Genomic DNA, 27,165 nt, shown 5'->3' with positions numbered 1-27,165 from the left:
GCCAGGTTGGGGACAGCTGCTCTAAGATAACATTTCTCTTCAAGCTGCTATGGTGCTCTTACCATCATTATCGCATTGACTAGCTTGCTTCTGTGCTGTGATACCTAGGAGAAAAGGTGCACATTGGGGGGAATTCTTTTGGTTTGGGGCCACGGTTTCTTGCTAATGTTCTGGCTGTCTAAGAAAATGATTGGGCTCTCTGACATGCTAATCTACCCGCCACTAGCTTTACCAGAAGTAGCCATCTGTTCCATTTTGTAATCTTAAGAATGGACAGAAGCTCACATCAACTGCCAGGAGTCAATGAGAGCTGTTTTAAATGGTCCCCAAGAATAAGCCTGTACAGCTGACTTTGGACAGACTTATGGAACCCTTCCACCGAAAAGGAGAAAAGGAAGGAGGACTGTTTGGGCAGGCCTCATGCCAAGCCGGCCTCTCTGATCAGCCATTCTGGTGCATTTGGGTCCCCACATGCGTTTCAGTTCCCACAATTGCTGGAGATAATGTATTTTTTTTTAGCATTCAAGGAATGTTGAAAGCACATGATCTAGGCAGTGGGAAGTCATGTTGGGAGGAGGGGAGAAACCCTTCTTTCGAGGGAGGAGTAGGGAATATTTCTCTTCCTGTCATTTGCAAATAGTGCTGCATTGTTGAATGTGGACAGGGAAGGATCACAGACCAAGTACAGCCCATGCTAAAACTTTAAAAAGAATGTTCTGTGAATGGCCATTCCAAATTCTGCAACAAGGAAAACTGAATTCTTCAACTTGCTTTACTTACGCAATTTAGCAAGCTTGCATATATTTTTTATAATGTATTCTGATTTTTTGGCAGTCATGGGAAGTGGCAAGCAGCTACACTAGGCACTTGAAGCCCTGTCTGCAACTACTGGAAATCTTATCGGTCATCCTCTTGCCTTCTAGCCTGAAAAGGAGACGTAAAGTTGGGGGTAACAATGGACAAAGGCTCATGCACCGCAACAGAGAGAACAGCTCTAAGAGCGCCCAATAATAGTATTCACAAACTTGTAGGAAGAAAGCCAGACTATGAAGCACATGGTCTTCGATATCTATACACTAATGCCCAGAGTATGGGAAACAAACAGAACGAACTTGAACTCTTAATACAGGACAGAAATTATGGCTTGATAGGTGTAACTGAGACTTGGTGGGATGACTCTCATGACTGGAATACAGCAATTGAAGGATATAACTTGTTCAAAAAGAACAGGAGGAACAGAAAGGGAGGTGGGGTTGCACTGTATGTGAAAAATACATATATCTGCACAGAAATACAGGAGGATGAGCTTGGTAGCCCCATCAAGAGCATCTGGGTTAAAATAAATGGAGCAAAGAATAAAAGAAACATGGTGGTTGGAGTCTACTACTGGCCACCCAATCAAAGAGAAGACAAGGATGAAACTTTTGAAAAGCAAATAGCCAATGTTTTAAGGAAGCATGATGTAGTAGTAATGGGGGACTTCAATTTCCCCGATATTTGTTGGGAGACCAATGCTGCAAAACATGGCCCCTCCAAGAGATTCCTGACTTATGTGGCAGATAACTTCCTCCTACAGAAAGTAGAGGAAGAAACTAGAGGATTGGCTATCCTTCACTTGATCCTAACCAACAGAGATGACTTAGTGGATACAGTAGAAGTTACAGGAACTCTGGGGGAAAGCAACCATGTTATATTTGAGTTCTTGGTTCTAAGGGAAGCAAAAGCCGAGTGTAGCCAAACGCGTACCCTGGATTTGAGGAAAGCTGATTTTAATAAACTCAGAACAATGATCAGTAAGGTCCCATGGCAAGCGACGCTAACGAGAAAAGGAGTCCAAGATGGGTGGGAGTTTTTAAAAAAGGAAATTCTCAAGGCACAATTACAAACAGTTTCAACAAGAAAAGGTGGAAGACAACAGAAGAAGCCAATGTGGCTTCACAAAAACCTTAGGGATGACCTGAAAACAAAAAAGGACACATATAAGAAGTGGAAGGAAGGCCAAGCAACAAAGGAAGAGTACAAGCAGGAGCTCATTCACAAATCCTGCAATATGTTGCCCATCCTCTAGCAAATTTGTCGACAGTGCTCTCCTGGGAAACATGAAAACCCATTGCCTATTTTACAGGCAGGTAGCACAGAATTGCAGGGATGGCGTCAGGAAGGCTAAAGCGGAGAACGAGCTGGGGTTAGCGAGGGATGCTAAAGGCAACAAAAAGGCTTTCTTCAGCTATGTGCATAGTAAAAGACAGAGGAAAGAAATGGTGGTTCAGCTATTAAATAATGATGGCAAAAGGATAACAGATGACAGTGAGAAGGCAGAAGTGCTCAATTCCTACTTTGGCTCAGTCTTCTCCCAAAAGAGGGTCTATGACAAAGGTGAAGTACAGGCTGAAGGGGCAGGATTGCAGATTGAGATCGATAGGCATATGGTCAAGGAACACCTAATTACTTTGAATGAGTTCAATTCTCCAGGGCCAGATGAACTGCATCTAGAGTAATAAAGGAACCGGCAGAAGAGCTCTCAGAGCCACTGTCTATTATCTTTGAGAAATCATGGAGGGTGGGTGAAGTGCCAGATGACTGGAGGAGGGCTAATGTTGTCCCTATCTTCAAAAAGGGTAAAAAGGAAGAAGCTGGCAACTACAGACCAGTCAGTCTGACATCAATCCTTGGGACAATTCCAGAGCAGATCATAAAGCAATCCATCTGTAAGCACTGTGAAGATAATGTAGTGATTACTCGAAGCCAACATGGATTTGTCAAGAACAAATCCTGCCAGACGAATCTGATCTCATTTTTGGATCAGGTCACCTCCCTTGTCGACTGTGGGAATGCTGTGGACATCATATACCTCGACTTCAGCAAAGCTTTCGACAAAGTGCCCCATGATGTCCTGATGAGCAAACTAGCTCAAAGTGGGCTAGATGAAACAACGATCCAGTGGATCCACAGTCGGCTACAGAATCGGACTCAAAGAGTGCTTATCAATGGGACCTTCTCCAACTGGGGAGAGGTAATGACTGGTACCGCAGGGCTCAGTCCTGGGCCCAGTGCTCTTCCACATTTTTATTAATGACTTGGAGGAGGAGGTGCAGGGAATGCTGATCAGATTTGCAGATGACACCAAATTGGGCAGGATAGCTAATACTTTGGAAGACAGAAACAAAATTCAAAGTTACCTTGATAGACTGGAGCACTGGGCAGAAAATAACAGAATGACATTTAATAGGGATAAATACCACATTCTGCACCTAGGAAAAAGAAACCAAATGCACAGTTACAAGATGGGGGATACTTGCCTCAACAACACTACAAACGAGAAGGATCTGGGAATTGTTGTCGATCACAAGCTGAAGATGAGCCAACAATGTGATGTGGCTGCAAAAAAGGCCAATGCTCTTTTGGGCTGCATTCATAGAAGCATAGCTTCCAAATCCCGGGAAGTACTAGTTCCCTTCTACTCAGCACTTGTTAGGCCTCATCTGGAGTACTGTGTCCAGTTCTCAGCACCGCACTTTAAGAAGGATACAGACAAGCTGGAGAGGGTTCAGAGGAGGGCAACAAAGATGATCAAGGGACTGGAAACAAAGCCCTATGAAGAGAGACTGAAAGAACTGGGCATGTTTATCCTTGACAAGAGAAGACTGAGGGGAGATATGATGGCGCTCTTCAAGTACTTGAAAGGTTGTCACAGAGAGGAAGGACAGGATCTCTTCCCGATCATCCAGGAGTGCGGGACACGGAATGATGGGCTCAAGTTACAGGACGCCAGATTCCAGCTGAATATCAGGAGAAACTTCCTGACTGTTAGAGCAACACAACAGTGGGACCCATGACCTAGGGAAGCGGTGGGCTCTCCCACACTGGAGGCATTCAAGACGAGGCTGGACAGCCACCTGTCAGGGATGCTCTGACTTGGATTCCTGCATTGAGCAGGGGGTTGGACTCGATGGTCTTGTAGGCCCCTTCCAACCCTACTTTTCTATGATTCTATGAAAACCCCCACACAGAAATTGATAAGGCATGAAGAACTCAGCTTCCCAGAAACTGCACCTCCCCACACTCACCCCAATATCTAGCTCTTAAGCTGTGCTTCCAAGCGTGTGGGAAAGCTAGAAGGCAGCACACAGCTCAGCTCAAATGCCAGCAGGCAGCAAGAGCCTTTTCAATGGTGCCCAAGGACTATCCAGTGCAGCTAATTTGGGTCAAATTTTTCCTAAGCTCCCACATAGCACTGGCCTGTGTCAATCACAACTGCATCTCACCCACATGAAACCAGGAGGCACAGAGCAAATGCCTGTGAGAGATCCCCTAGGAATGACTAGGAGTGGGGAGTCACAAAGGTGCCAACGTCAGCTGGGTAGCAGCCGGGTGCAAAGTGCACCACAGCCAGCCTCAAAGACCAGTATAGGGACCAGTAGCTAGAGTGTTAGGGAAGCTGGCAAGGAGAGCCGAGGGGAGAGCATCAAAGGAGAGGGACAGGCACTGCGATGGGCAGCCCTGCTGGAAGCTCCTTCCCTCTATCACATTGGCCCAAGTAATTATGAACAGAACAATCCAGTAAGCACATGGCTCCACTGTTGTTTCACGCAAGTCTTTTTGGAGTACAGATTAATCTCTCTTTCAGGAAAGGTGTGTTTTAGTAAAATGCTTTGAGGCCTGGTTTGGACTATTATATCTCAGCTCTTGCTTGCTCAAGGAGACCCTTTACTCCACCCTTTGCATGAGCCATGATTAAACCAGGAAATCTCGAGTTAAACACTTTCCTGTTTTGTCATAACCAGGAAACCATCGTTACAAGCCAGGATATGAGACCATTTTTAAACCAAAGTTTAATACCTTAGCTCGTTGAAGCCGGTTTGGACAAAACGGGAAACTGTGGTTAATCAGAGACTTCCTGGTTTAATTATGGGCCATGCGAAGGGAGGGGTGAAGGAGTTGCGTGAGAGGGAAACTTAATAGCCAAGATATGATTGTCTGGATGCAGCCAATATGTGTGACAGCCAGAGCAGAACCATTCAGGGGGAATGTCCAGAAAGTCAGTCCAGGGTAAGAAGAATGAAGCGTTCACAAGAACGAGGCATTCACAAGAATACCACAGGTGGCAGGAGCAGATTAGTCAGCTACTGTGTTGCGGCAAACACGCTGCTTTTTCTGGTGAGGGAGGCATCTAGGCAAATGGTCACAAAATTTGTCCCCACCCCACCAATTAAGGAGGTCATGAGGCAGGAGGAATCCAGCCAGTGCAGCTTCCATGTTGAGGGACTGAGATTACAGGGAGACTCCCCTCCGCAATAGCGATCACCCATACCACTATATATACAACAGGCTACCTGATCCAGGTTGCCTCCAACTAAAGATTAAATGTAACAGCTCCACACTCTGGGCCAGAGAAAACCCAGCCAACCACCTGGTCTCAATCAGATGTGGGGACAGGCGCTCCCTCAAAATGCTGTATTTAAGAAACAACAACTGGATCTGAAGAGAAGATTTAGTAGAGTCTGGATGAGGGCCTTGCTAGGCCAAATGTTTGTGGCTTTGGCAGGCTGGACTACCTTCACCCACCCGCCTTGCACGAAGGTGATGCCCCAATCACAGATGTGCAAAAAACCAGCTTTGTGCAACTTTGCCCTCCCTGACCTGGTGCCCTGCTGATATGTTGGACTACAACGCCCAGCTGGTTGGGAATGACAAAGTTGCAGGCCAACACTTCTGCAGGGCACCAGGCTGGGGAAGGCTGAAATAACTCATTCCTGCTGCTACTTGTCTATTATCCAGTGCTTGCCAGTTATTTCCTCATATAACAAAAAATGAGCAACACTTTCTCATCGTTCATACAGAGCAGCAGGAAAATTCACTTGCCTCTCCCTTCATTCCACTTGTAGCCAAAAACCACAGGAAGTGACAGTAAGATTTGTCAAAAGCTTTTAGAGCCAGGACTCCAAGGTATTTTTGGTGCCAAAGACAAAGTGATCCAAACTCTCTCTCTCTCTCTCTCTCATTCTCTCTCTCTCTCTCTCTCACACACACACACACACACACACACACATATGCACATACACGCACACAATGTAATGCCCCTCCTCAGATGAAGGAGCCTTCCCACTGGAGATGGAAAGCATTAAATGCAGGACCTTCAGTAGGCAAAGCAGGGACATGGACGCTGAGCTATGGACTTTCGTTTGAAAGCTGTTGGCTTGATTACCAAGACTGGCAAAGTTCTAGTTCAGTTTTCCCCAGCCTGGGGCCCTCAAAATGTGCTGGACTGCGACTCACATCATCCCTGGGAATGGTGGGAATTGGTGTCCAACACATCTAAGGCCACCAGGTTGATAAAGGCCAACAGAGTGGACCTATGGACACTTGAACAAAAGCAAGCAGCAGACCATCCCTGCTTTGGGCACAATTATGCAGAAAGGTGAAACTGAAGCGTTTAAAAACAACAACAGAAAAGTATTAAAATAAAACACGAATAAAGCAAACATAGACATCCATCAGCAATGGAAAATAAAACAGAAACGCTATGCCCCAAAAGCTTCAGATTAAATGAGTTGTTGATACAAACATTTTATCAGTACACTTAACATAACCCAAAGAAGTGACCTGACAGGTTACCAGTAAGGATGCTATTTTACAACAGAGAACACCATGGCCCAGCACCACTAGATATTATCCAGGAGATACATGTACAGGAGACATGGAGCTCACAGATGTCCTCCATTTCAAGCCTTTTACCATCTTCAATACTCTGAATTCCTTTAACAATATGGCAATGAAAACTAAGCTTAATTATATGCCTGTGTTTAAGCTTTAAAAAGTAAGCTTAAACACAGGCATATAGAGTAATCCCTGACCAGCACAAGGATTACTTTATATGCCCATGTTCTGCTTTACGCTGTGTTAAAGTAGAGCACCAGGTATTTCACTATTCCCTTGCATGTCCTTCTGGTACAATCACAGAATAACTTTGAACCATGATCACTTACACAGCTTTCTAAGTGGTCTAGCCAGTTTCACCCTCCACTCTTATTTTATAATGAATCTTCAGATTTGTCAAAATTAACATGATGCACCCAGTGAAGGGACCCCAGGCAGCGGGACTGAAATTCTAACAGGTACCCAAGCCAATGCATTCGTTGGCAGGAGCTGCAAGGATCCATAAACATGTGACTTACCACAGGAGCAGCATGTAAAGCAGTTGGTGTGGTATAGGTTCCCCATGGCTTGGCAAGCTTGGCTGGCCCCATATACCCCCTTTCCGCACTTGATACAAATACCTATGGAAAAGGAAGACAAAGAACATTAGAACCCAGCAAGATCCCAGCCAACAAGCCGCTGCAAAGCTCTGATCTGCAGGGCATTTGCAGCCAATTTAGAAGTTCTTACTGCTTAGCAGGTATTGCAGGGGCAAGCGCATTTCTGCTCAAAACAGAACTTGCAGAGTGCTGACACAGGGGTTAGAGTTTGGGGTTGGGTCAGGTTTTGGTTATTTATGTATGGTGCTTTAAACACAGAGACATGTATATTTTTCCCCCCAAACTTCCATATTATTGTGAGCATTCACCGTTACGGCTTGTGATGATGGGAGTTGCAGTCCAACACACCTGGAGGGCCCCATGGCTGGGAAGCCAGCTCAAGAAGACAACGTAAGAAAAGCCTGCTGGATCAGACCAAGAGTCCACCTAGCCGAGCGCCCTCTTTTGAACAGTGGCCTGCCAGGTATTTCCAAGGATTGTCAGCCTTGAGAGCCCAGATGTTGTTGGACTACAACTCTCATCATCCCTGACTACTAGGCCATGTTGCCTAGGGATGATAGGAGTTGTGGTCCAAAAATATCTGGGGAGCCACGGTTGTAAATCACGGCCATATTGGTGTCCTGCTTGTGGGAAGCCCACCCCCGCTGCCGCCACCACCTAGCTGCTGATATTCATTGGTATATTAAACCTGTGTCTAATTACCTGCTAAAGCCATCGAAGCCAGCGCACTATCCCTACATCATGGAGCACTGAATTCCATAGAACAATGATGCGCTGTGCAAAGAAGTCCTTTCTTTCATCTATTCTGAATCGACCGCCAGTCATTTCACTGGGTATCCTCGAGTTCTAGTATCATGGGAGGAGGTGGAAAACAGCAACAGCTTCTATCCATTTTCTCTCTATACCAAGCATGCATAATTCTACAGGCCTCTATCATGCCTCCCTAAGTTGTCTGCTAAACCAAAAGGTGCGCCCCACCCTGCCTTTCCTAATACAGATGGTGATCCAACCACTTGATGATCTTCACTGCCTTTTTCTGTACCTCTCCCAGCTCTATGATATACTTTTTGAGTCGTATTTCAAATGTGGCCACCCCACAGATTTACTCAAAAACATTACAGTGCTGGCTTCATGGACTTTCTTAAAAGAGAAGAATGGAAATTTGACTGCAATAAATCTTGAATCCTTGGAAACCACCTGGCAACCCAGAAATAGAAACTACAGCTGAAATCCAGATGATTACAAATGTCAAATGTCATACTGTCAAAAGCCCCCGATAGTTTGGAAGGAATGGGAAGGAGGGCTTTAAAAAAAAGGGATTAACAATTCCAAAAGACAACTATGCAACTGAAATTGCCTTCACTGTATGCAAAATGACCAAGGAAATGTCATCAAATGTTTGCACAGAGGCACAACAGAGCAGTGCTCAACCACTGCCTCAGCTAAAGCTTTTGCCCCATTAAATAAGTTTATTTTTGGCAATGCAAACAGCTCTTTCAGAGTTCTCTGGCACCTCACTGCCACCATCTTCACCCTTTCAAAATCTGAGCACATCAGTGACCGACTGACTGAGTGCTGCTGACATTTCAAGCCAGTAGAAACAGCTCAGTTGGTTCTCCTGTTCTCATTCCAAAGATGGCAGAAGTCCATTTCCTAATGAAACATCTTGTCTTTGGAGAGCTCATTCACAAACCCTGCAATATGTTGCCCATCCTCTAGCAAATTTGTCAACAGTGCTCTCCTGGGAAACATGAGAACCCATTGCCTATTTTACAGGCAGGTAGCACAGAATTGCAGGGATGGCGTCAGGAAGGCTAAAGCGGAGAACGAGCTGGGGTTAGCGAGGGATGCTAAAGGCAACAAAAAGGCTTTCTTCAGCTATGTGCATAGTAAAAGACAGAGGAAAGAAATGGTGGTTCAGCTATTAAATAATGATGGCAAAAGGATAACAGATGACAGTGAGAAGGCAGAAGTGCTCAATTCCTACTTTGTCTCAGTCTTCTCCCAAAAGAGGGTCTATGACCCCCCTGGCGAAGGCGAAGTACAGGCTGAAGGGGCAGGATTGCAGATTGAGATCGATAGGCATATGGTCAAGGGACACCTAATGACTTTGAATGAGTTGAAATCTCCAGGGCCAGAGGAACTGCACCCTAGAGTAATAAAGGAACTGGCAGAAGAACTCTGAGAACCGCTGTCTATTCTCTTTGAGAAATCATGGAGGACTGGGGAAGTACCAGATGACTGGAGGAGGGCTAATGTTGTCCCTATCTTCAAAAAGGGTAAAAAGGAGGAAGCTGGGAACTACAGACCGGTCAGTCTGACATCAGTCCCTGGGAAAATTCTGGAGCAGATCATAAAGCAATCCATCTGGAAGCACCTTGAAAACAATGCAGTGATGACTCGAAGCCAACAAGGATTTGTCAAAAACAAGTCCTGCCAGACGAATCTGATCTCATTTTTTGATGAAGTAACCTCCCTTGTCGACTGTGGGAATGCTGTGGACATAATATACCTCGACTTCAGCAAAGCTTTCGATAAAGTGCCCCATGATCTCCTGATGAGCAAACTAGCTCAAAGTGGGCTAGATGAAACAACAATCCAGTGGATCCACAGTTGGCTACAGAATCGGACTCAAAGAGTGCTTCTCAAACTGGGGACCTTCTCAAACTGGGGAGAGGTAACAAGTGGGGTACCGCAGGGCTCAGTCCTGGGCCCAGGGCTCTTCAACATTTGTATTAATGACTTGGAGGAGGAGGTGCAGGGAATGCTGATCAAATCTGCAGATGACACAAAATTGGGAGGGACAGCGAATACTTTGGAAGACAGAAACAAAATTCAAAGTGATCTGGATAGACTGGAGCGCTGGGCAGAAAACCACAGAATGACATTTAATAGGGACAAATGCCAAGTTCTGCACTGAGGAAAAACAAACCAAATGGACAGTTACAAGATGGGGGATATGTGGCTCAACAACACTACAAGCGAGAAGGATCTTGGAACTGTTGTCAATCACAAGCTGAATATGAGCCAACAATGTGATGTGTCTGCAAAAAAGGCCAATGCTCTTTTGGGCTGCATTAATAGAAGCATCCCCTTCATGGATCACTGCCTTGTTGTGGCAAAGGGGCTTGCATAACTCAGTGAAGCCATAAGCTATGCCGTGCAGGGCCACCCAAGATGGACAGGTCATGGCAGAGAGTTCTGACAAAATGTGGTCCACTGGAGAAGGAAATGGCAACCCACTCCAATATTCTTGCCAAGAAAACACCATGGAACGTATCACAAGGCTAAAAGATATGACGCCGGAAGATGAGACCCTCAGGTCGGAAGGTGTCCAATATATTACTGGAGAAGAGCAGAGGGGATTTCCAAGTAGCGCCAGAAAGAGTGAAGCGGCTGGGCCAAAGCCGAAAGGACACTCAGCTGTGCATGTGTCTGGTGGTGAAAAGAAAATCCGATGCTGTAAAGAACAATATTGTTTAGGAACCTGGAATGTCAGATCAATGAATCAAGGTAAGCTGGAGGTGGTCAAACATGAGATGGCAAGATTGAACATCGACATCTTGGGAATCAGCGAACTAAAATGGACAGGCATGGGCGAATTTAATTCAGGTGACCATCATATCTACTACTGTGGGCAAGAATCCCTTAGAAGAAATGGAGTAGCACTCATAGTCAACAAAAGGGTGGGAAAAGCAGTACTGGGGTACAATCTTAAAAACGATAGAATGATCTCAGTACGAATCCAAGGCAAACCATTCAACATCACAGTAATTCAAGTCTATGCCCCAACCACTGAGGCTGAAGAAGCTGAGGTTGATCGGTTCTATGAAGACCTACAAAACCTTCTAGAACTAACACCAAAAAAAGATGTCCTCTTCATCATAGGGGATTGGAATGCTAAAGAAGGAAGTCAAGAAATCACCGGGATAACAGGCAAGCATGGCCTTGGTGTACAAAATGAAGCAGGACAAAAGCTAATAGAGTTTTGCCAAGAGAACATGCTGATCATAGCAAACACTCCTCCCAACAGCACAAGAGGCGACTCTACACATGGACATCACCAGATGGTCAATATCGAAATCAGATTGATTATGTCCTTTGCAGTCAAAGATGGAGAAGCTCTATACAGTCAGTAAAAACAAGACCTGGAGCTGACTGTGGCTCAGATCATGAGCTTCTTCTTGCAAAATTTCAGCTTAAATTAAAGAACGTAGGGAAAACCACTAAACCATTCAGGTATGACCTAAATCATATCCCTTATGAATATACAGTGGAGGTGAGGAATAGATTTCAGGGATTAGACCTGATAGACAGAGTGCCTGAGGAACTATGGACGGAGGTCCGTAACATTGTTCAGGAGGCAGCAACGAAATCCATCCCAAAGAAAAAGAAATGCAAGAAAGCCAAGTGGCTGTCTGAGGAGGCTTCACAAGTAGCTGAGGAAAGAAGGGAAGCGAAAAGCAAGGGAGAAAGGGGAAGATATATCCAACTGAATGCAGAGTTCCAGAGAATAGCAAGGAGAGACAGGAAGGCCTTCTTAAATGAGCAATGCAAAGAAATCGAGGAAAACAACAGAATGGGAAAGACTAGAGATCTCTTCAAGAAAATCGGAGATCTCAAGGGAACATTTTGTGCAAAGACGGGCATGATAAAGGACAAAGAAGGCAGGGACCTAACAGAAGCAGATGAGATTAAGAAGAGGTGGAAAGAATACACAGAAGAACTATACAGGAAAGATCTGAATGTCCCTGATAGCCATGATAGTGTGGTCACTGAACTTGAGCCGGACATCCTCGAGAGTGAAATCAAGTGGGCCTTAGGAAGCATTAGTAACAACAAAGCTAGCGGAGATGACAGTATTCCAGCTGAGCTATTTAAAATCCTAAAAGATGATGCTGTTAAAGTGCTGCATTGAATATGCCAACAAATTTGGAACACTCAACAATGGCCGCAAGACTGGAAAAGGTCAGTTTACATTCCAATTCCAAAGAAGGGCAACGCCAAAGAGTGTTCAAACTACCGTACAATTGCGCTCATTTCACATGCCAGCAAGGTGATGCTCAAAATCCTACAAGCTAGGCTTCAGCAGTATGCGAACCGAGAACTACCGGAAGTACAAGCTGGGTTTCGAAGAGGCAGAGGAACTAGAGATCAAATCGCCAACATTCACTGGATCACGGAGAAAGCAAGAGAATTCCAAAAAAAGTCTATTTCTGCTTCATTGACTACGCTAAAGCCTTTGGTTGTGTGGATCACAACAAAATGTGGCAAATTCTGAAAGTGATGGGAGTACCAGACCACCTTACCTGTCTCCTGAGAAACCTGTACGAGGGTCAAGAAGCAACAGTAAGGACCAGACATGGAACAACCGAGTGGTTCAAAATTGGGAAAGGAGTACGACAAGGCTGCATATTGTCACCCTGCTTATTTAACTTATATGCAGAGTACATCATGAGAAACGCTGGGTTGGATGAATCAGAGGTCGGAATTAAGATTGCCGGGAGAATTATCAACAACCTCCGATATGCAGACGATACCACCCTAATGGCAGAAAGCGAAGAGGATCTCAAGAGCCTCTTGTTGAGGGTGAAAGAGGAGAGTGCAAAAGCTGGTTTGAAACTCAACATTAAAAATGAAGATCATTGCATCTGGCCCCATCACTTCCTGGCATCTAGAAGGGGAAGAAATGGAAGCAGTGACAGATTTTACTTTCTTGGGCTCCAAGATCACCGCAGACGGTGACTGTAGCCATGAAATTAAAAGACGCTTGCTCCTTGGGAGGAAAGCTATGGCAAACCTAGACAGCATAGTAAGAAGCAGAGACATCACCTTGCCGACAAAGGTCCGTCTAATCAAAGCTATGGTTTTCCCAGTAGTAATGTATGGCTGTGAGAGCTAGACTATAAGGAAGGCTGAGCGCTGAAGAATTGATGCTTTCGAACTGTGGTGCTGGAGAAGACTCTTTCGAGTCCCCTGGACTGCAAGGAGGTCCAATCAGTCAATCCTAAAGGAAATCAACCCTGAGTGCTCATTGGAAGGACAGATACTGAAGCTGAAGCTCAAATATTTTGGCCACCTAATGCGAAGAGAAAACTCTCTGGAAAAGACCCTGATGCTGGGAAAGACTGAAGGCAAAAGGAGAAGGGGACGACAGAGGATGAGATGGCTAGATAGCATCACCGATGCAATGAATATGAACTTGAGCACACTCTGGGAGAGAGCGCAGGACAGGAAGGCCTGGCGTGCTATGGTCCATGGGGTCACGAAGAGTCGGACACGACTGAACGACTGAACAACAACAATAGAAGCATAGCTTCCAAAACCCGGGAAGTACTAGTTCCCCTCTACTCAGCACTGGTTAGGCCTCATCTGGAGTACTGTGTCCAGTTCTGGGCACCACACTTGAAGAAGGATGCAGACAAACCGGAGAGGGTTCAGAGGAGGGCAACAAAGATGATCAGGGGACTGGAAACAAAGCCATATGAAGACAGCCTGAAAGAACTGGGCATGTTTCGCCTTGAGAAGAGAAGACTGAGGGGAGATATGATAGTGCTCTTCAAGTCCTTGAAAGGTTGTGACAGAGAGGAAGGCCAGGATCTCTTCTTGATCATCCCAGAGTGCAGGACACGGAATAGTGGGCTGAAGTTCCAGGAAGCCAGATTCCGGCTGAACATCAGGAAAAACTTCCTGACTGTTAGAGCAATACAACAATGGAATCAATGACATAGGGTGGTGGCCTCTCCCACACTGGAGGCGTTCAAGACGAGGCTGGACATCTGTCAGGGCTGCTCTGACTTGGATTCCTGCATTGAGCAGGGGGTTGGACTCGATGGTCTTGTAGGCCCCTTCCAACCCTACTATTCTATGATTCTATGATTCTGCTTCCTAAACACTAGACCAATGAAAGCAAATCGCTAGCGGCTGCAATCCGCCCCAGCAAAAGAAGATTTAAAAAATGAATCACTGAACAGCTGACAGATTGAAAATCCATCTTCTCTAAATGACCAATCATTAGCTACTAGTCAGCCCACCAAGATGACTAAAATTATTTCAGATGTAGTTTCAGCAAGAGATACTATTAAATATAAATTAGAAAAATGTATGTACATCCTTACAAATGCCTAAAATCTAGTGTCAACATTCACATGTAAATGTTGACATTCCCAGATGAATTTTGTGGAAGTGTCAATAGACAATAGGGATGTTAGAAAAATCCGCCGCGGATTCAAATGAGGCTGGATTCTTTGGAATCTGGCCTCAGGAATCCGTGGCGGATCAGCCCCACTTACCTCATCTCCTGGAAGATTCCGCAGGGGACAGCATGGCTGCCTCCACACCGATCACCATTTAAAAAGAAAAAAGGCGATCAGCAGGATGTCCCCATAGACTTATACGCAAAATAGAGCCGTGAATCTTGTGTAAAAGTCTACATAGACTTATACGCAAGATCCACGGCTCTATTTTGCATATAAGTCTATGGGGACATCCTGCCGATCGCCTTTTTTTTTTTTTTTAATGGCGACGGCGCAGAGGCGAAGGGCTCCAGTTGCAGGTAAGCGGCGGTCCTCAGCTCTGCGGAATCCTCACGGAGCAGAGACGCTCCATGAGGATTCCGGGAGGAGGAACGGATCACCTCCCCTCCCCCCCGCAGATTCCCCACCGGAATAGACGGTGGGGAATCCGTACATCCCTAACAGACAATCATCTAAAGTTGTGTCATGTGTGCTGGGGGCGGGGGGGGAATAATTTCCCCCTGCACTCAGCACATGGGCCACTGCAAACCTTTATTGTATTTAGGTGTCGTGATATACATCTTCCATGGATTAAAGAAAGATCCACGAGGTTCAAACGTCTTATATGCATTCATTACCAAAGTGGTGGGGAACATGTGGCCCTCCAGATGTTGTTGGATGGTAATTTCCATCAGTCCTAGCCAGCATAGCCAATAGTAAGAGTTGCATCCAACATCTGGAAGGCTACACTTTCCTCATCCTTGCATTACTAGAAAGTGACCAATTAAAGGCAATGTTTTGCCAGGTTTGTCATTCTACTTCTCTGGTGCCAACACTGCAACAGCTACCAGCATGCATGCACGCACACACACACACAGATTCAGAAGCGTTCAGTTTAACGCCATATCTTAGTCCTTTCTTTACTACCAACAGGACTGTCTTGGAGCTCTCCTCCTTTTTACAACTCTTTGCTACTAAGAGCATCTCATGGAAGAGGAGGAACTATGAACAACATCCTGTTAGAAAATCAGAAGCACAAGACATTTGTGCATCCTGTAGGTCAGCATCAGTTCTGGTCCTTCATAGCCAATTCCGCACTCTGCCTTTTTGGCCTAAAGGAAACCTGTAGGCACCTTTAAAACAGATCCACTGTAGTTAAACCCTTGCACAAGGGGGTGTGGTGGTGGTGGTAGTGATGGTGGTGAGTGTGCTAGTTACACCCCCTCCGTTTCCACTGTTCTCCACAAGTTGGAGGTAGAACATCTGCAGTGGGGAGGGAGCCTGCTCTATTTATTTAGGCTCCCTACACTGCTTGGAACCCTAATCTTCCAGGGTTCCACACAGCAGGGGGAACCCACATGAGTAGAGAAGGCTCCCCACTGCAGACATCTGTCCTCAGCTCACAGTGGGTGACAAGGACAGTAACAGAGCAGGTGGCGTTCTCTCTCCCTGCTGAATGCCATGAAATTCTTGGCAGGAAAATCCTAGAACTGGAGAAGACCTTGAGGAGGAGGAGGATCCTGTCACTGGTCCTAGTGGTTGTGAGAATCAGGGACAGTCAGAGGATGCCGACAGCCCTCCTGAAACAACCACCAGGAGCAATGCCTCACTGGAGCAGGCTGGGGCACTGGAAGAAACAAAGCATCCCCCTGCTCTGGGCCCACCAAGATCCCCCGCAGGAAAGCAGACAGAGCCGGAGGTGCGGTGCCCATCCAGCAGCACATCACACATGCGTGAGCCCTACTAGTGAGGAGGAATTATACTCTGGACTGAGGCCCTAACGACAAGTCAGGAAGGAGGTGGGGCAACAATGTCCCCCATAAAGCTGCTCCGCTGGAGCCTCACCCTTCCTGAAGCAACATCTCTCTTACTGTGCAATCTGCTGGGCGGCTCCCCTGCTACATGGACCTTCCTTGAACCACAGGACTGCTCCTGGTAAGGTGAGGATCGGCTTTCAAGGCAGGGATGGTTGGAACAGTACACTCGTGCAATTCAAACTGCAAGCGGCTTAGAGCGTCGGAACAGGGCTTCTCCCACCTCTTGATGAGGAGTGTGTTGCCCTACTCATGTCCGAAGCACCAAACATTTTGTGAACTGAAGAAACCAACAGTGCATGTTTACTCAGAAGTAAGGTCCACTAAGCCCAGTGGGTCTTAATGTCTCATAAGTGTGCATTTTAAACCATAATGTTCTGTAAAGACTTTGTATTAGTGTTGGACCACAATTACTTTGCATGTCTAACCCTTACAGGATACTCTTTCATCTGTCTCTCCCTCCCTCCTGTCCTTTTGCTGCTTCCCTCACTATCAACCTTCAGAGGAGAAGCTCCCTGGGCTGCAGCCTGCCCTTTTTAAAAAATGTACAATACTCTGTACAGTGATGGATGGTGCTATATAAAATGTATTTTAAAGATGTTATTACTGGTATAAATAAGAGTCTGTCTCGCCATATCCAGCAGAAATAAAATCCAGAGCACATATAATGCAGATTCCTGCACTGAGCAGGGGGTTGGACTCAATGGTCTTATAGGCCCCTCCCAGCCCTACTATTCTATGATTCTATGATAATAAACTACTATCAACTTTGCTGCAAAAGAAATCAAAGCAAAACCTCTCTTGCTAGAGAAGAGGTGTGCTAAGTAACACAAGAAGGTAGCATTCCTATCACTGATACGGGGACTGTCAGCAGATAAAACACTGAAAGCCTTGGGATTACAGAAGTTCCTCCTTAAAGTCACAGGTGGAAAGAATGGGGAATTCTGGGGATAAACAATTAAAATCCCTCTTTAAATCCCAGAGTATCCTTCACTGGGAACGACAGCATTTACAGAAGGAAAAGATAGTGCCTTGGGCATGCATGAAAAATTAATGAACATTAACTGACAGGGTGCACAGACCCCATGTAGGGGCTTTTTACTTCCTACGTTTCCATTCTAGACGAGAGGCTTTTGAGATTGTAAAAATAACTAACCCCAGGTCAGAAAGAAAGCTGCTTTTTAAAACCTTCTCTAGAGAGGATAAAGTGGGTGGTGGTGGTGAAGAGACAGGAATGTGCATTTTTAGATGGCTGACTGGGGAATGCTGGGAATTGTAGGATTTTTTTCTGTCTAAACATACATAGGATTGCGCCCTTACATCTTCAGGAGCACCAACATCTCTAGTTATATTGGTCTTAAAATGCACACTTAAACTATAGTGTTGGGTGGTGTGTGTTTTTTGCAATTATATATCCAAGATCAGGCCCTTGAACCTTGCTGTGAACTTTTGTGTCCCCACCAATTCACCAAGCCCTGAAGTGGCGTCTCTGTCTGCAGCATAGTACGTTCTGCCATGTCCGTGCAAGGACAACGCAAGGGGCTCCTCCATGTGAAATGTGGACAGCCCAGTCCCACCTCAGGGATGCACTGCATGAACCAGCAGTTCCAGCTGCAACCCTGGAGCCAATAACTCCCAAGGATCTCCCCTACAGGGCTGGTGTACCCAACAGCCAAGCGGCAACGGATGCTGAAGCTCAACCAGGCCCCAGGCCTGGTCAAAATGGCTGGGCCAGGAATGAATCACAGAACTGGAAAAGGCCGTCCGTCCAAGCCACTACAGCACAAAACCGTCACTTGACTAAGTCTAAACAGGCTATAAGCAAATAAGTCTAAATAAGTCTAGAGAGGCCACTGACCAGATAACGAAACTTTTTTTCATTAGCTTTTCCTCACTGTTGCCTCCTGCTCTGTTCTCTTCCCCCTGGGAATAAAACAAGATGATCAACATCCTGGTTGGGGGAAGGAGAGTCAGCAAAATACTTACTTAGTGATCAACCAGCTTTATATGGAAAGAAATAAAGTTTGGTTGAGAGGGTTTTTTTTTCTTATCTGCTACTTCCATGAAGGGAAGGCAGGCATATCACATTTACAGTATTTCACATGGAGCTCTGTGGAAACAGGGACTGCCCATTAACCTAAAGGAAGGGAAATTTGCTGTGGGTACCCCAGAAATTGTTTAAGGCAAAAAGGTTCTTGACCAACATGTACAATCTAATGCAGGCATACAGCCTAATATAGATGTGCATCTGTTTTAGTTTGTACATGTTGGTCAAGAAGCAGCTTTCTCTGTTCTTCACCATTCATAGGTAGTGACTGGAGTTTTGGAGTACATTATTTTGTACTCCAAATGGAATACAATGGAGTACATTATTTTATTGTAATGTTCGGTCACTGCATATTACTTCTATTATGAATTTGTATATATTCTATACTTTTTTCATTTTTTCAGCAGCATGTGTCATTGCTGTGAAGGGTTCTCAAGCAGCTGCCTGTAGGAAGCCCAGAGCTAGGACATGAATGCAATAGCATCCTTACACTCATGTTGCCCAGCAACTGGTATACAGAGGCATGCTGCATCTGATAATGTATAGCCATCAGGACTAGTAGCCATTGATAGCCTTCTCCTCCATGAATTTGTCCAGTCCTCTAAAGCCTTCCAAATTGGTGGCCATTGCTACATCCTGCGGTAGTGAATTTCACAGTTGAACAATGCCCTTCCTATTGTCAATCCTGCTGCAGTGGGGATCATGGTCCACTCCCAGCTGTAATGTCTTCTTGTGAACCCACATGTTCTCAAGCACATGCAAGAAAACATGGTGGCCAGGAGTTGGGCACTAGCATTGACCTCAAGCAGAAAGGAATAGGACAAGTGTTGGTCCTGGCGGCAGCAGAATATTTCTGGGAATATTTCTTTTTAAAGTTAATTTATATCCTGCCTTTCTGCCCCCTCCCACAGTATTCAAAGCAGCAAACAATAAAATCCAGATTAAAAACAAAATCTTCTTTTAAACTTAACTTAAAACTTAAATTTTATAAATTAAAAACACAACAGTAGAAAAAATAAACAGAACCAACAGATTAAACCCTCCTTCAGCAGCAAACCAACCTTCATGACAGAGGCCTGCCTGAATAAAAATGTATTTGCCTGCCGGTGGAAGGACAACAGAGGGGGCAAGCTAGCCTCCCTCAGCAGGGAGCTCCAGAGCCTGAGAGCCGCCACTGAGAAGGCCCTCTCTCACATCCCCACCAGGTGCACCTCTGATGAAAGTGGGACTGAGAGAAAGGCCTCCTCATAAGGTCTTAAAACCTGGGCAGGCTCATACGGAGAAAGCAGTCTTCCAGGTAAGCTAACCCTTCCCCCAATGGTGTAGCAGATATGGTTGTATCTGCCTGGGCCCGCCTTACACAGATTGTATAGGTGGATGCGGGGGCAGGGGAGAGAAGAATACTGTCACCCTTATTATCCTAGAGAGAGCAAAGTGGAATCTAGAGACAGCACCGGTCCCTTCCTTTGTTCCATGATGCAGTTTCATGTATGTGCATGATCAGAAGGTCCTGATCACAACTGAGTAAATTGTACGAGGCAAGCATTTTGTTGCATACAGATGTAATCTATACCTGAAAGCCTTCAGAGGGACAAACAGAAATGGGAAACCATTCCTTTGTTCTTTGAATGTATATAGAGACACAACCTGCAGGCTACCAGGAGGGAACAATTTCCCGAGAGTCGTTGGATCAGTCTGTCGCAGCAAAAATAACAGAGTCTTTTGTGGACTACAGTCCACTTTTCAGAAGGAGTCCATTTGGTCAGAGTGATGACTAATCCACAAAAACGTATGTCATAGTCAATGTGGTAGACTTTAAGTGCTACAAGACTGTTGTTCCGGTAGGTAACAGCTGCCCAGTCCCTTCTCCTCTACCCTTGCTTTAATTCTGGGAAAATCTTCCTCCGGCACATTGTCTTATTGGCAGCTTCTCTGGGGCTCCGTCAACCTGAGTGGCATGGGTAGACCCATATACCGCAGAAGGGACCAAGAAATGGGAACCAAAGATGCCTCACTGCCTTCCCTGCCTGTTCTCCACTCTGGCACCAGCATACGAGCCTTTACACAAGGGGTGGGAAACTATTTTACGGGGGGGGCTGAATCCCCCCTCCACATCAGGCCAGTCAGTGGCTGCGGCTATGCTACGCTCACTAGCGTCATGACCCTTGCCCCACCTATTCTGCATTTCTCAGTGCAGAGACAGGCATGGAACTCTGTGCCTCTCTCAGCACAGAGAAAGGGACTCGCAGTCCTGGGAAGAGCAGCTCATGTGCCACTTCCCGTTCCCATCAGGGGCAGCAAGAGGTGTGCAAAGGAAAACCCAACTGGCACTAGGAACAGCCACTTCTCCCATGACTGGCCAAGTCCCTGGCTTTGCACAAGCCTGCATCCCCTTTGTTATCTCCAAGCTGTGACTAGAGATAACAAGGAATTCCCCTATGCACCACTCACCTTCGCAATTGGGAGAGGAATCTCCTATCAGAGATTGGAGGGAGGAGCCAGGAAACCTCAAGCCCCACCGCCTGGAGGAATCCACAAAGGCTCTGGGGGCCATATGGGGAACCTCTGTGGACCAGAAATCCCCCATCCTTTCCTTACACAAGATAAGTGATGCTGAACGAGAGGCGGAGTTGGCCCTAAGGCTGAACCTTGGTACTCCGGCACAGCTTTCCCAACTCATTACCCCCCAGATGTGCTAGACTGCAACTCTGATCATTTGCAGCCAGACTGGGGAAGACTCTCTAGCCAACGCAGAGTCAAACACACTTCGAAGTTCTATGAGAAAAAAATTCAGATTCTTGTAAAAAGCAACCCTCACTAAATTTGCTTAGATACATTTCAGAAAGCTGCCTTAACTTTCTGAGTACAGAACTGAGAAACGTTCGGCAAGGAGCACGAAGGAATCCCCATTACATAAAGTCAGAGAACTAAGAGCAGTAAGTGCTGAGTCAATGGAAGAGAACACCGCTGCACTGCTTGGCAAAGTTATGTATCGAATATGAAGTGTGGAATATTGATGCTTCCATCATTTGGGGATAATATCTGTGCATGGCATGTAGCAGGTCGCCTTCCACCGACAGATGTTGTGTCAGTTGGGAGAACAGTTCCAAGAGTACAGAGAGACACTTACAGTGCAACCCTACGCATGTCTACTCGGCAGTAACTCCTACCGAGTTCAGTGAGGTTTCCTCCCAGGTACGTGAGCACAGGACTGCAATCTTAGAGCCAGACTACATGTTATGTTAAATGGGTAGCTGTAGCTCAAGATTATCTTCTTATTTACACTAGTGTAAGTGCGTGTGATCCCAATTCAGAGCAGGGCCACCGCACTCTGGGACAGGAGAATTAAACATCCCCCATCACCACCATTTGCTTTCTAAAATCCTCCCAATGGGGGGTTCAACAAAAGAAAAAAAAAACTTTAACCCTTCTCTCCTGAAGTGCAGTGGTCGCAATCCGAATTGGGGTTGTTCATGCTTACACTAGAGAAAATAAAAAGATAAACCTGCGCTACACATCACATGATAACGGCGTGTTGTTTAGCTCTTGAATCACAGGCAGAAAAAGGCTGCTGTCAGGAGCGCCCCAGCTGCCTCTTGCAGTCCCCACCAGTAGCCAACTCAGGACACAGACGACAAGGAATTCTTTCCGAGACTTTATTCCTTTATTACTTTATGACTCTTTCAGAATACTAGTTGCTCGCACCAAAGCAAGGAACAGCACTGGCGAAAGAGAGCAGAGTAGCCTAAGCTCCAGGTAAGGCAGTTGGTCCCCGTTTGAAGGAGAATCACGGGAAGACCCTGAACTTATGGGCTAGGGAGAGATCCTCCCTCTTTCCCTTCGGTCCTTGGGACGCAACTGTTGTTTGCGCACCAAACAAGCGCGACGCCTCCTTTCCGCGCCCTCCAGCTGTCGTCGCTCCCTGCATCTACGCCGAGCGTCCAGCAAGCCCCCCTCCAGCACTCTCTCACTGCCAGGGTCACTATCTCTCCCAAGAATGCCATCAGGAGGAATCTCTGCCAGCTGCTGTGCCTGTGAGAGATGAGCAAGCTCCTCTCCCACGGATTGCTGTTCCTCCTCAGAATCAGAACTGCTCTGGGGCTCTATTGGCTCAGTTTCCATCCTGACATCTGCCTCCTTTGTTCAAGGTTTTAAAAAAGACAAATAGAACAAGTGATTGTCAGCATCACCATCCCTGAGCAGGCCCCCTGCACAGTCCCCCAGCAGGAGGGCCTAAGAGGAGGCCTGCTGGAACTGGCTCAAAGCAGTGGAAGCTGGGGGCTCTGATGTGAGTGGGGCAGTGAATCCACTCTGGGTTTCAGTCAGAACTCTAAAGGAGCTAGCACTTTGATTAGCTCCTTTAGAATTCTGACTGGTTCTGACTGAAACCCGGACTGGATTCACCGTTCCACTGACATCAGAACCACTCTGGATAGATTCTTGAGAGTTTTGACTGGTTCTGACTGAAACCTGGAGCGGATTCACTGCCCCACTGACAGTGGAGCCCCCAGCCTCCACTGCCTGAAAGTCCATCTTGTCCAGCATCCTATTTGCAACAGGGGCCAGTCAGATCTCTTCAGGAAGTCCACCAGCAGGGCATGAATATAATGGCCATCCTGTTTGGGCCCAGCATCAGGTGCTCAGGGCTACAGTGTCTCTGAACACAGAGGCTGGATTTAGCTATCATGGCCAACAGCCATCAATACACCTGTCCTCCACGAATTAATCATAATCCAGAGGGGCAGAACCTCCAGCCCTCCAGAGTTCCCAAATGGCCCTTTTGCCCTCAGCCCCACCCACCACTAGGATGCGGACCCTGAGCATGTCTGCGAAATGGAACCCGGCCCTCAGGCTGAAAGAGGGTCAACGTCCCAGCCATCACCCATTGAAGCTCCTAGCCATCACTGTACGCTGTGGTAGTGGATTTCATAAATTCATTATGTGATCTGTGCAGACCACCTCCTTTTGTCTGTCCCAAACGTTGTACATTTTGGAAGGTTCAAAATCTAAAATCATATAATACAATTTTGTTGTTCAGTTGTTCAGTCGTGTCCGACTCTTCGTGACCCCATGGACCATAGCACGCCAGGCCTTCCTGTCCTCTGCCCTCTCCCATAGTGTGCTCAAGTTCATATTCATTGCATCGGTGATGCTATCTAGCCATCTCATCCTCTGCCGTCCCCTTCTCCTTTTGCCTTCAATCTTTCCCAGCATCAGGGTCTTTTCCAGGGAGTTTTCTCTTCGCATTAGGTGGCCAAAATATTTGAGCTTCAGCTTCAGTATCTGTCCTTCCAATGAGCACTCAGGGTTGATTTCCTTTAGGATTGACTGATTTGACTTCCTTGCAGTCCAGGGGACTCGTAAGAGTCTTCTCCAGCACCACAGTTCGAAAGCATCAATTCTTCGGCACTTAGCCTTCCTTACAGTCCAGCTCTCACAGCCATACATTACTACTGGGAAAACCATAGCTTTGATTATATGGACCTTTGTCGGCAAGGTGATGTCTCTGCATCTTACTATGCTGTCTAGGTTTGCCATAGCTTTCCTCCCAAGGAGCAAGCGTCTTTTAATTTCATGGCTACAGTCACCGTCTGCGGTGATCGTGGAGCCCAAGAAAATAAAATCTGTCACTGCTTCCATTTCTTCCCCTTCTAGATGCCAGGAAGTGATGGGGCTAGATGCCATGATCTTCGTTTTTTTAATGTTGACTTTCAAACCAGCTTTTGCACTCTCCTCTTTCACCCTTAACAAGAGGCTCTTGAGATCCTCTTCGCTTTCTGCCATTAGGGTGGTATCATCTGCATATCGGAGGTTGTTGATAATTCTCCCGGCAATCTTAATTCCGACCTCTGATTCATCCAACCCGGCGATTCTCATGATGTACTCTGCATATAAGTTAAATAAGCAGGGCGACAATATGCAGCCTTGTCGTACTCCTTTCCCAATTTTGAACCAATCAGTTGTTCCATGTCTGGTTCTTACTGTTGCTTCTTGACCCTCGTACCGGTTTCTCAGGAGACAGGTAAGGTGGTCTGGTACTCCCATCACTTTCAGAATTTGCCACAGTTTGTTGTGATCCACACAATCAAAGGCTTTAGCGTAGTCAATGAAGCAGAAATAGACATTTTTCTGGAATTCTCTTGCTTTCTCCAGGATCCAGTGAATGTTGGCGATTTGATCTCTAGTTCCTCTGCCTCTTCGAAACCCAGCTTGTACTTCCGGTAGTTCTCGGTTCGCATACTGCTGAAGCCTAGCTTGTAGGATTTTGAGCATCACCTTGCTGGCATGTGAAATGAGCACAATTGTGCGGTAGTTTGAACACTCTTTGGCGTTGCCCTTCTTTGGAACGGGAACGTAAACTGACCTTTTCCAGTCTTGTGGCCACTGTCGAGTGTTCCAAATTTGTTGGCATATTGAGTGCAGCACTTTAACAGCATCATCTTTTAGGATTTTAAATAGCTCAGCTGGAATACTGTCATCTCTGCTAGCTTTGTTGTTAGTAATGCTTCCTAAGGCCCACTTGACTTCACTCTCGAGGATGTCCGGCTCAAGTTCAGTGACCACACTATCATGGCTATCAGGGACATTCAGATCTTTCCTGTATAGTTCTTCTGTGTATTCTTTCCACCTCTTCTTAATCTCATCTGCTTCTGTTAGGTCCCTGCCTTCTTTGTCCTTTATCATGCCCGTCTTTGCACAAAACGTTCCCTTGAGATCTCAGATTTTCTTGAAGAGATCTCTAGTCTTTCCCATTCTGTTGTTTTCCTCGATTTCTTTGCATTGTTCATTTAAGAAGGCCTTCTTGTCTCTCCTTGCTGTTCTCTGGAACTCTGCATTCAGTTGGGTATGTCTTCCCCTTTCTCCCTTGCTTTTCGCTTCCCTTCTTTCCTCAGCTACTTGTAAAGCCTCCTCAGACAGCCACTTGGCTTTCTTGCATTTCTTTTTCTTTGGGATGGATTTCGTTGCTGCCTCTTGAACAATGTTACGGACCGCCGTCCATAGTTCCTCAGGCACTCTGTCTATCAGGTCTAACCCCTGAAATCTATTCCTCACCTCCACTGTATATTCATAAGGGATATGATTTAGGTCATACCTGAATGGTTTAGTGGTTTCCCCTACGTTCTTCAATTTAAGCCGAAATGTTGCAAGAAGCAGCTCATGATCTGAGCCGCATTCAGCTCCAGGTCTTGTTTTTACTGACTGTACAGCTGCAAAGGACATAATCAATCTGATTTCGATATTGACCATCTGGTGATGTCCATGTGTAGAGTAGTCTCTTGTGCTGTTGGAAAAGAGTGTTTGCTATGATCAGCGTGTTCTCTTGGCAAAACTCTATTAGCTTTTGTCCTGCTTCGTTTTGTACACCAAGGCCATGCCTGCCTGTTATCCCAGTGATTTCTTGACTTCCTACTTTGGCATTCCAATCCCCTATGATGAAAAGACATCTTTTTTTGGTGTTAGTTCTAGAAGGTGTTGTAGGTCTTCATAGAACCGATCAACCTCAGCTTCTTCGGCATCAGTGGTTGGGGCATAGACTTGAATTACTGTGATGTTGAATGGGTTGCCTTGGATTCGTACTGAGATCATTCTATCATTTTTGAGATTGTACCCCAGTACTGCTTTTCCCACCCTTTTATTGACTATGAGTGCTACTCCATTTCTTCTAAGGGATTCTTGCCCACAGTAGTAGATATAATGGAACTCTCTGCCATGACCTGTCCATCTTGGGTGGCCCTGCACAGCATAGCTTATGGCTTCACTGAGTTACGCAAGCCCCTTCGCCACAATAAGGCAGTGATCCAAGAAGGGGATATAATACAATAACGTAATATAATATAGCCAGGACACTTAAGAGTTCGCCTCATCCCCTACTGGCCTCTCGGTTGCTGTGCTCAACGGAGATACCGTCTTGGTGGTGCCCAATATTTTGGAGCACCAGTCCATGATGGCTTGGAATGGGGCCTTTAGTACCATTGTGCCCACTCTCTAGAATTCCCTGCCATTACAAATTAGACAAACTCCAACTCTTCTCGGTTTCTTGCACCTACTGAAAACAGACCTTTCCTCAACAAGCATTCCCAGGAAGGTAACCTGTATGAAGACTTACTTTTGTACATAGCTTAGAATTTCTTTTAGTGTAAGCGATTCATTAAATGAATAAGTAATAAAACATAATATAAAAAACTTATGTTCAAAACAAAATAAAACCAGAGTAAAAGCAGTAGTAAAGTAGCAGGAGCCAGGGCCTGCAGGAGAGGCCACCACCACCACCGGGGAAGGGGCGGGCCTGCTGCTGCTGGGCCTCCTGCTGCTGGGCCTGCTGCTGCCGCTGCCACCACCACCAGGCCTTCCCTGGAGACTTCTGCCTGGCAGACCGCCAGTCCCTGCAGGACCAGGCCCCCAGGTACCGAGCCAGCTGTGCTGCTCCACCTGCCCTCCCTGGAGGGGCTACATAAGCTGGCTGGCTGAGGTGGCCTGGGAGAGCCAGGGCCTGCAGGAGAGGCCACCACCACCACTGGGGAAGAGGCGTGCCTGCTGCTGCTGGGCCTGCCACTGCCGCCGCCGCTGCCACCAGGCCTTCCCTGTAGACTTCTGCCTGGCAGACCGCCAGTCCCTGCAGGACCAGGCCCCCAGGTACCGAGCCAGCTGTGCTGCTCCCCCTGCCCCTCCCTGGAGGGGCTACATAAGCTGGCTGGCTGAGGTGGCCTGGGAGAGCCAGGGCCTGCAGGAGAGGCCACCACCACCACCGGGGAAGAGGTGTGCCTGCTGCTGCTGGGCCTGCGGCTGCTGCCGCCGCCGCCGCCGCCACCACC

The 27,165-nt window shown here is 46.5% G+C and overlaps 1 protein-coding gene across 1 annotated transcript in view; it reads right to left on the bottom strand.

The window, feature by feature from the left end:
• Positions 1-27,165, bottom strand: part of WTIP (WT1 interacting protein) — a 104,087-nt gene that overhangs the window by 56,860 nt on the left and 20,062 nt on the right. Inside the window, exon 3 of the mRNA XM_084812239.1 lies at positions 7,176-7,277. Within this exon, the coding sequence (XP_084668365.1) occupies positions 7,176-7,277 (102 nt within the window). The remainder of the gene's footprint in view (positions 1-7,175; positions 7,278-27,165) is intronic.

Source organism: Heloderma suspectum, chromosome 8 (assembly GCF_057233095.1).
Source record: "Heloderma suspectum isolate Gila_16-S chromosome 8, 16-S_ref, whole genome shotgun sequence".
NCBI classification, from domain to species: Eukaryota; Metazoa; Chordata; class Lepidosauria; order Squamata; family Helodermatidae; genus Heloderma; species Heloderma suspectum.
The sequence above is the reverse complement of the archived record's forward strand: the minus strand, read 5'-3'. Positions and strand labels throughout refer to the sequence as shown.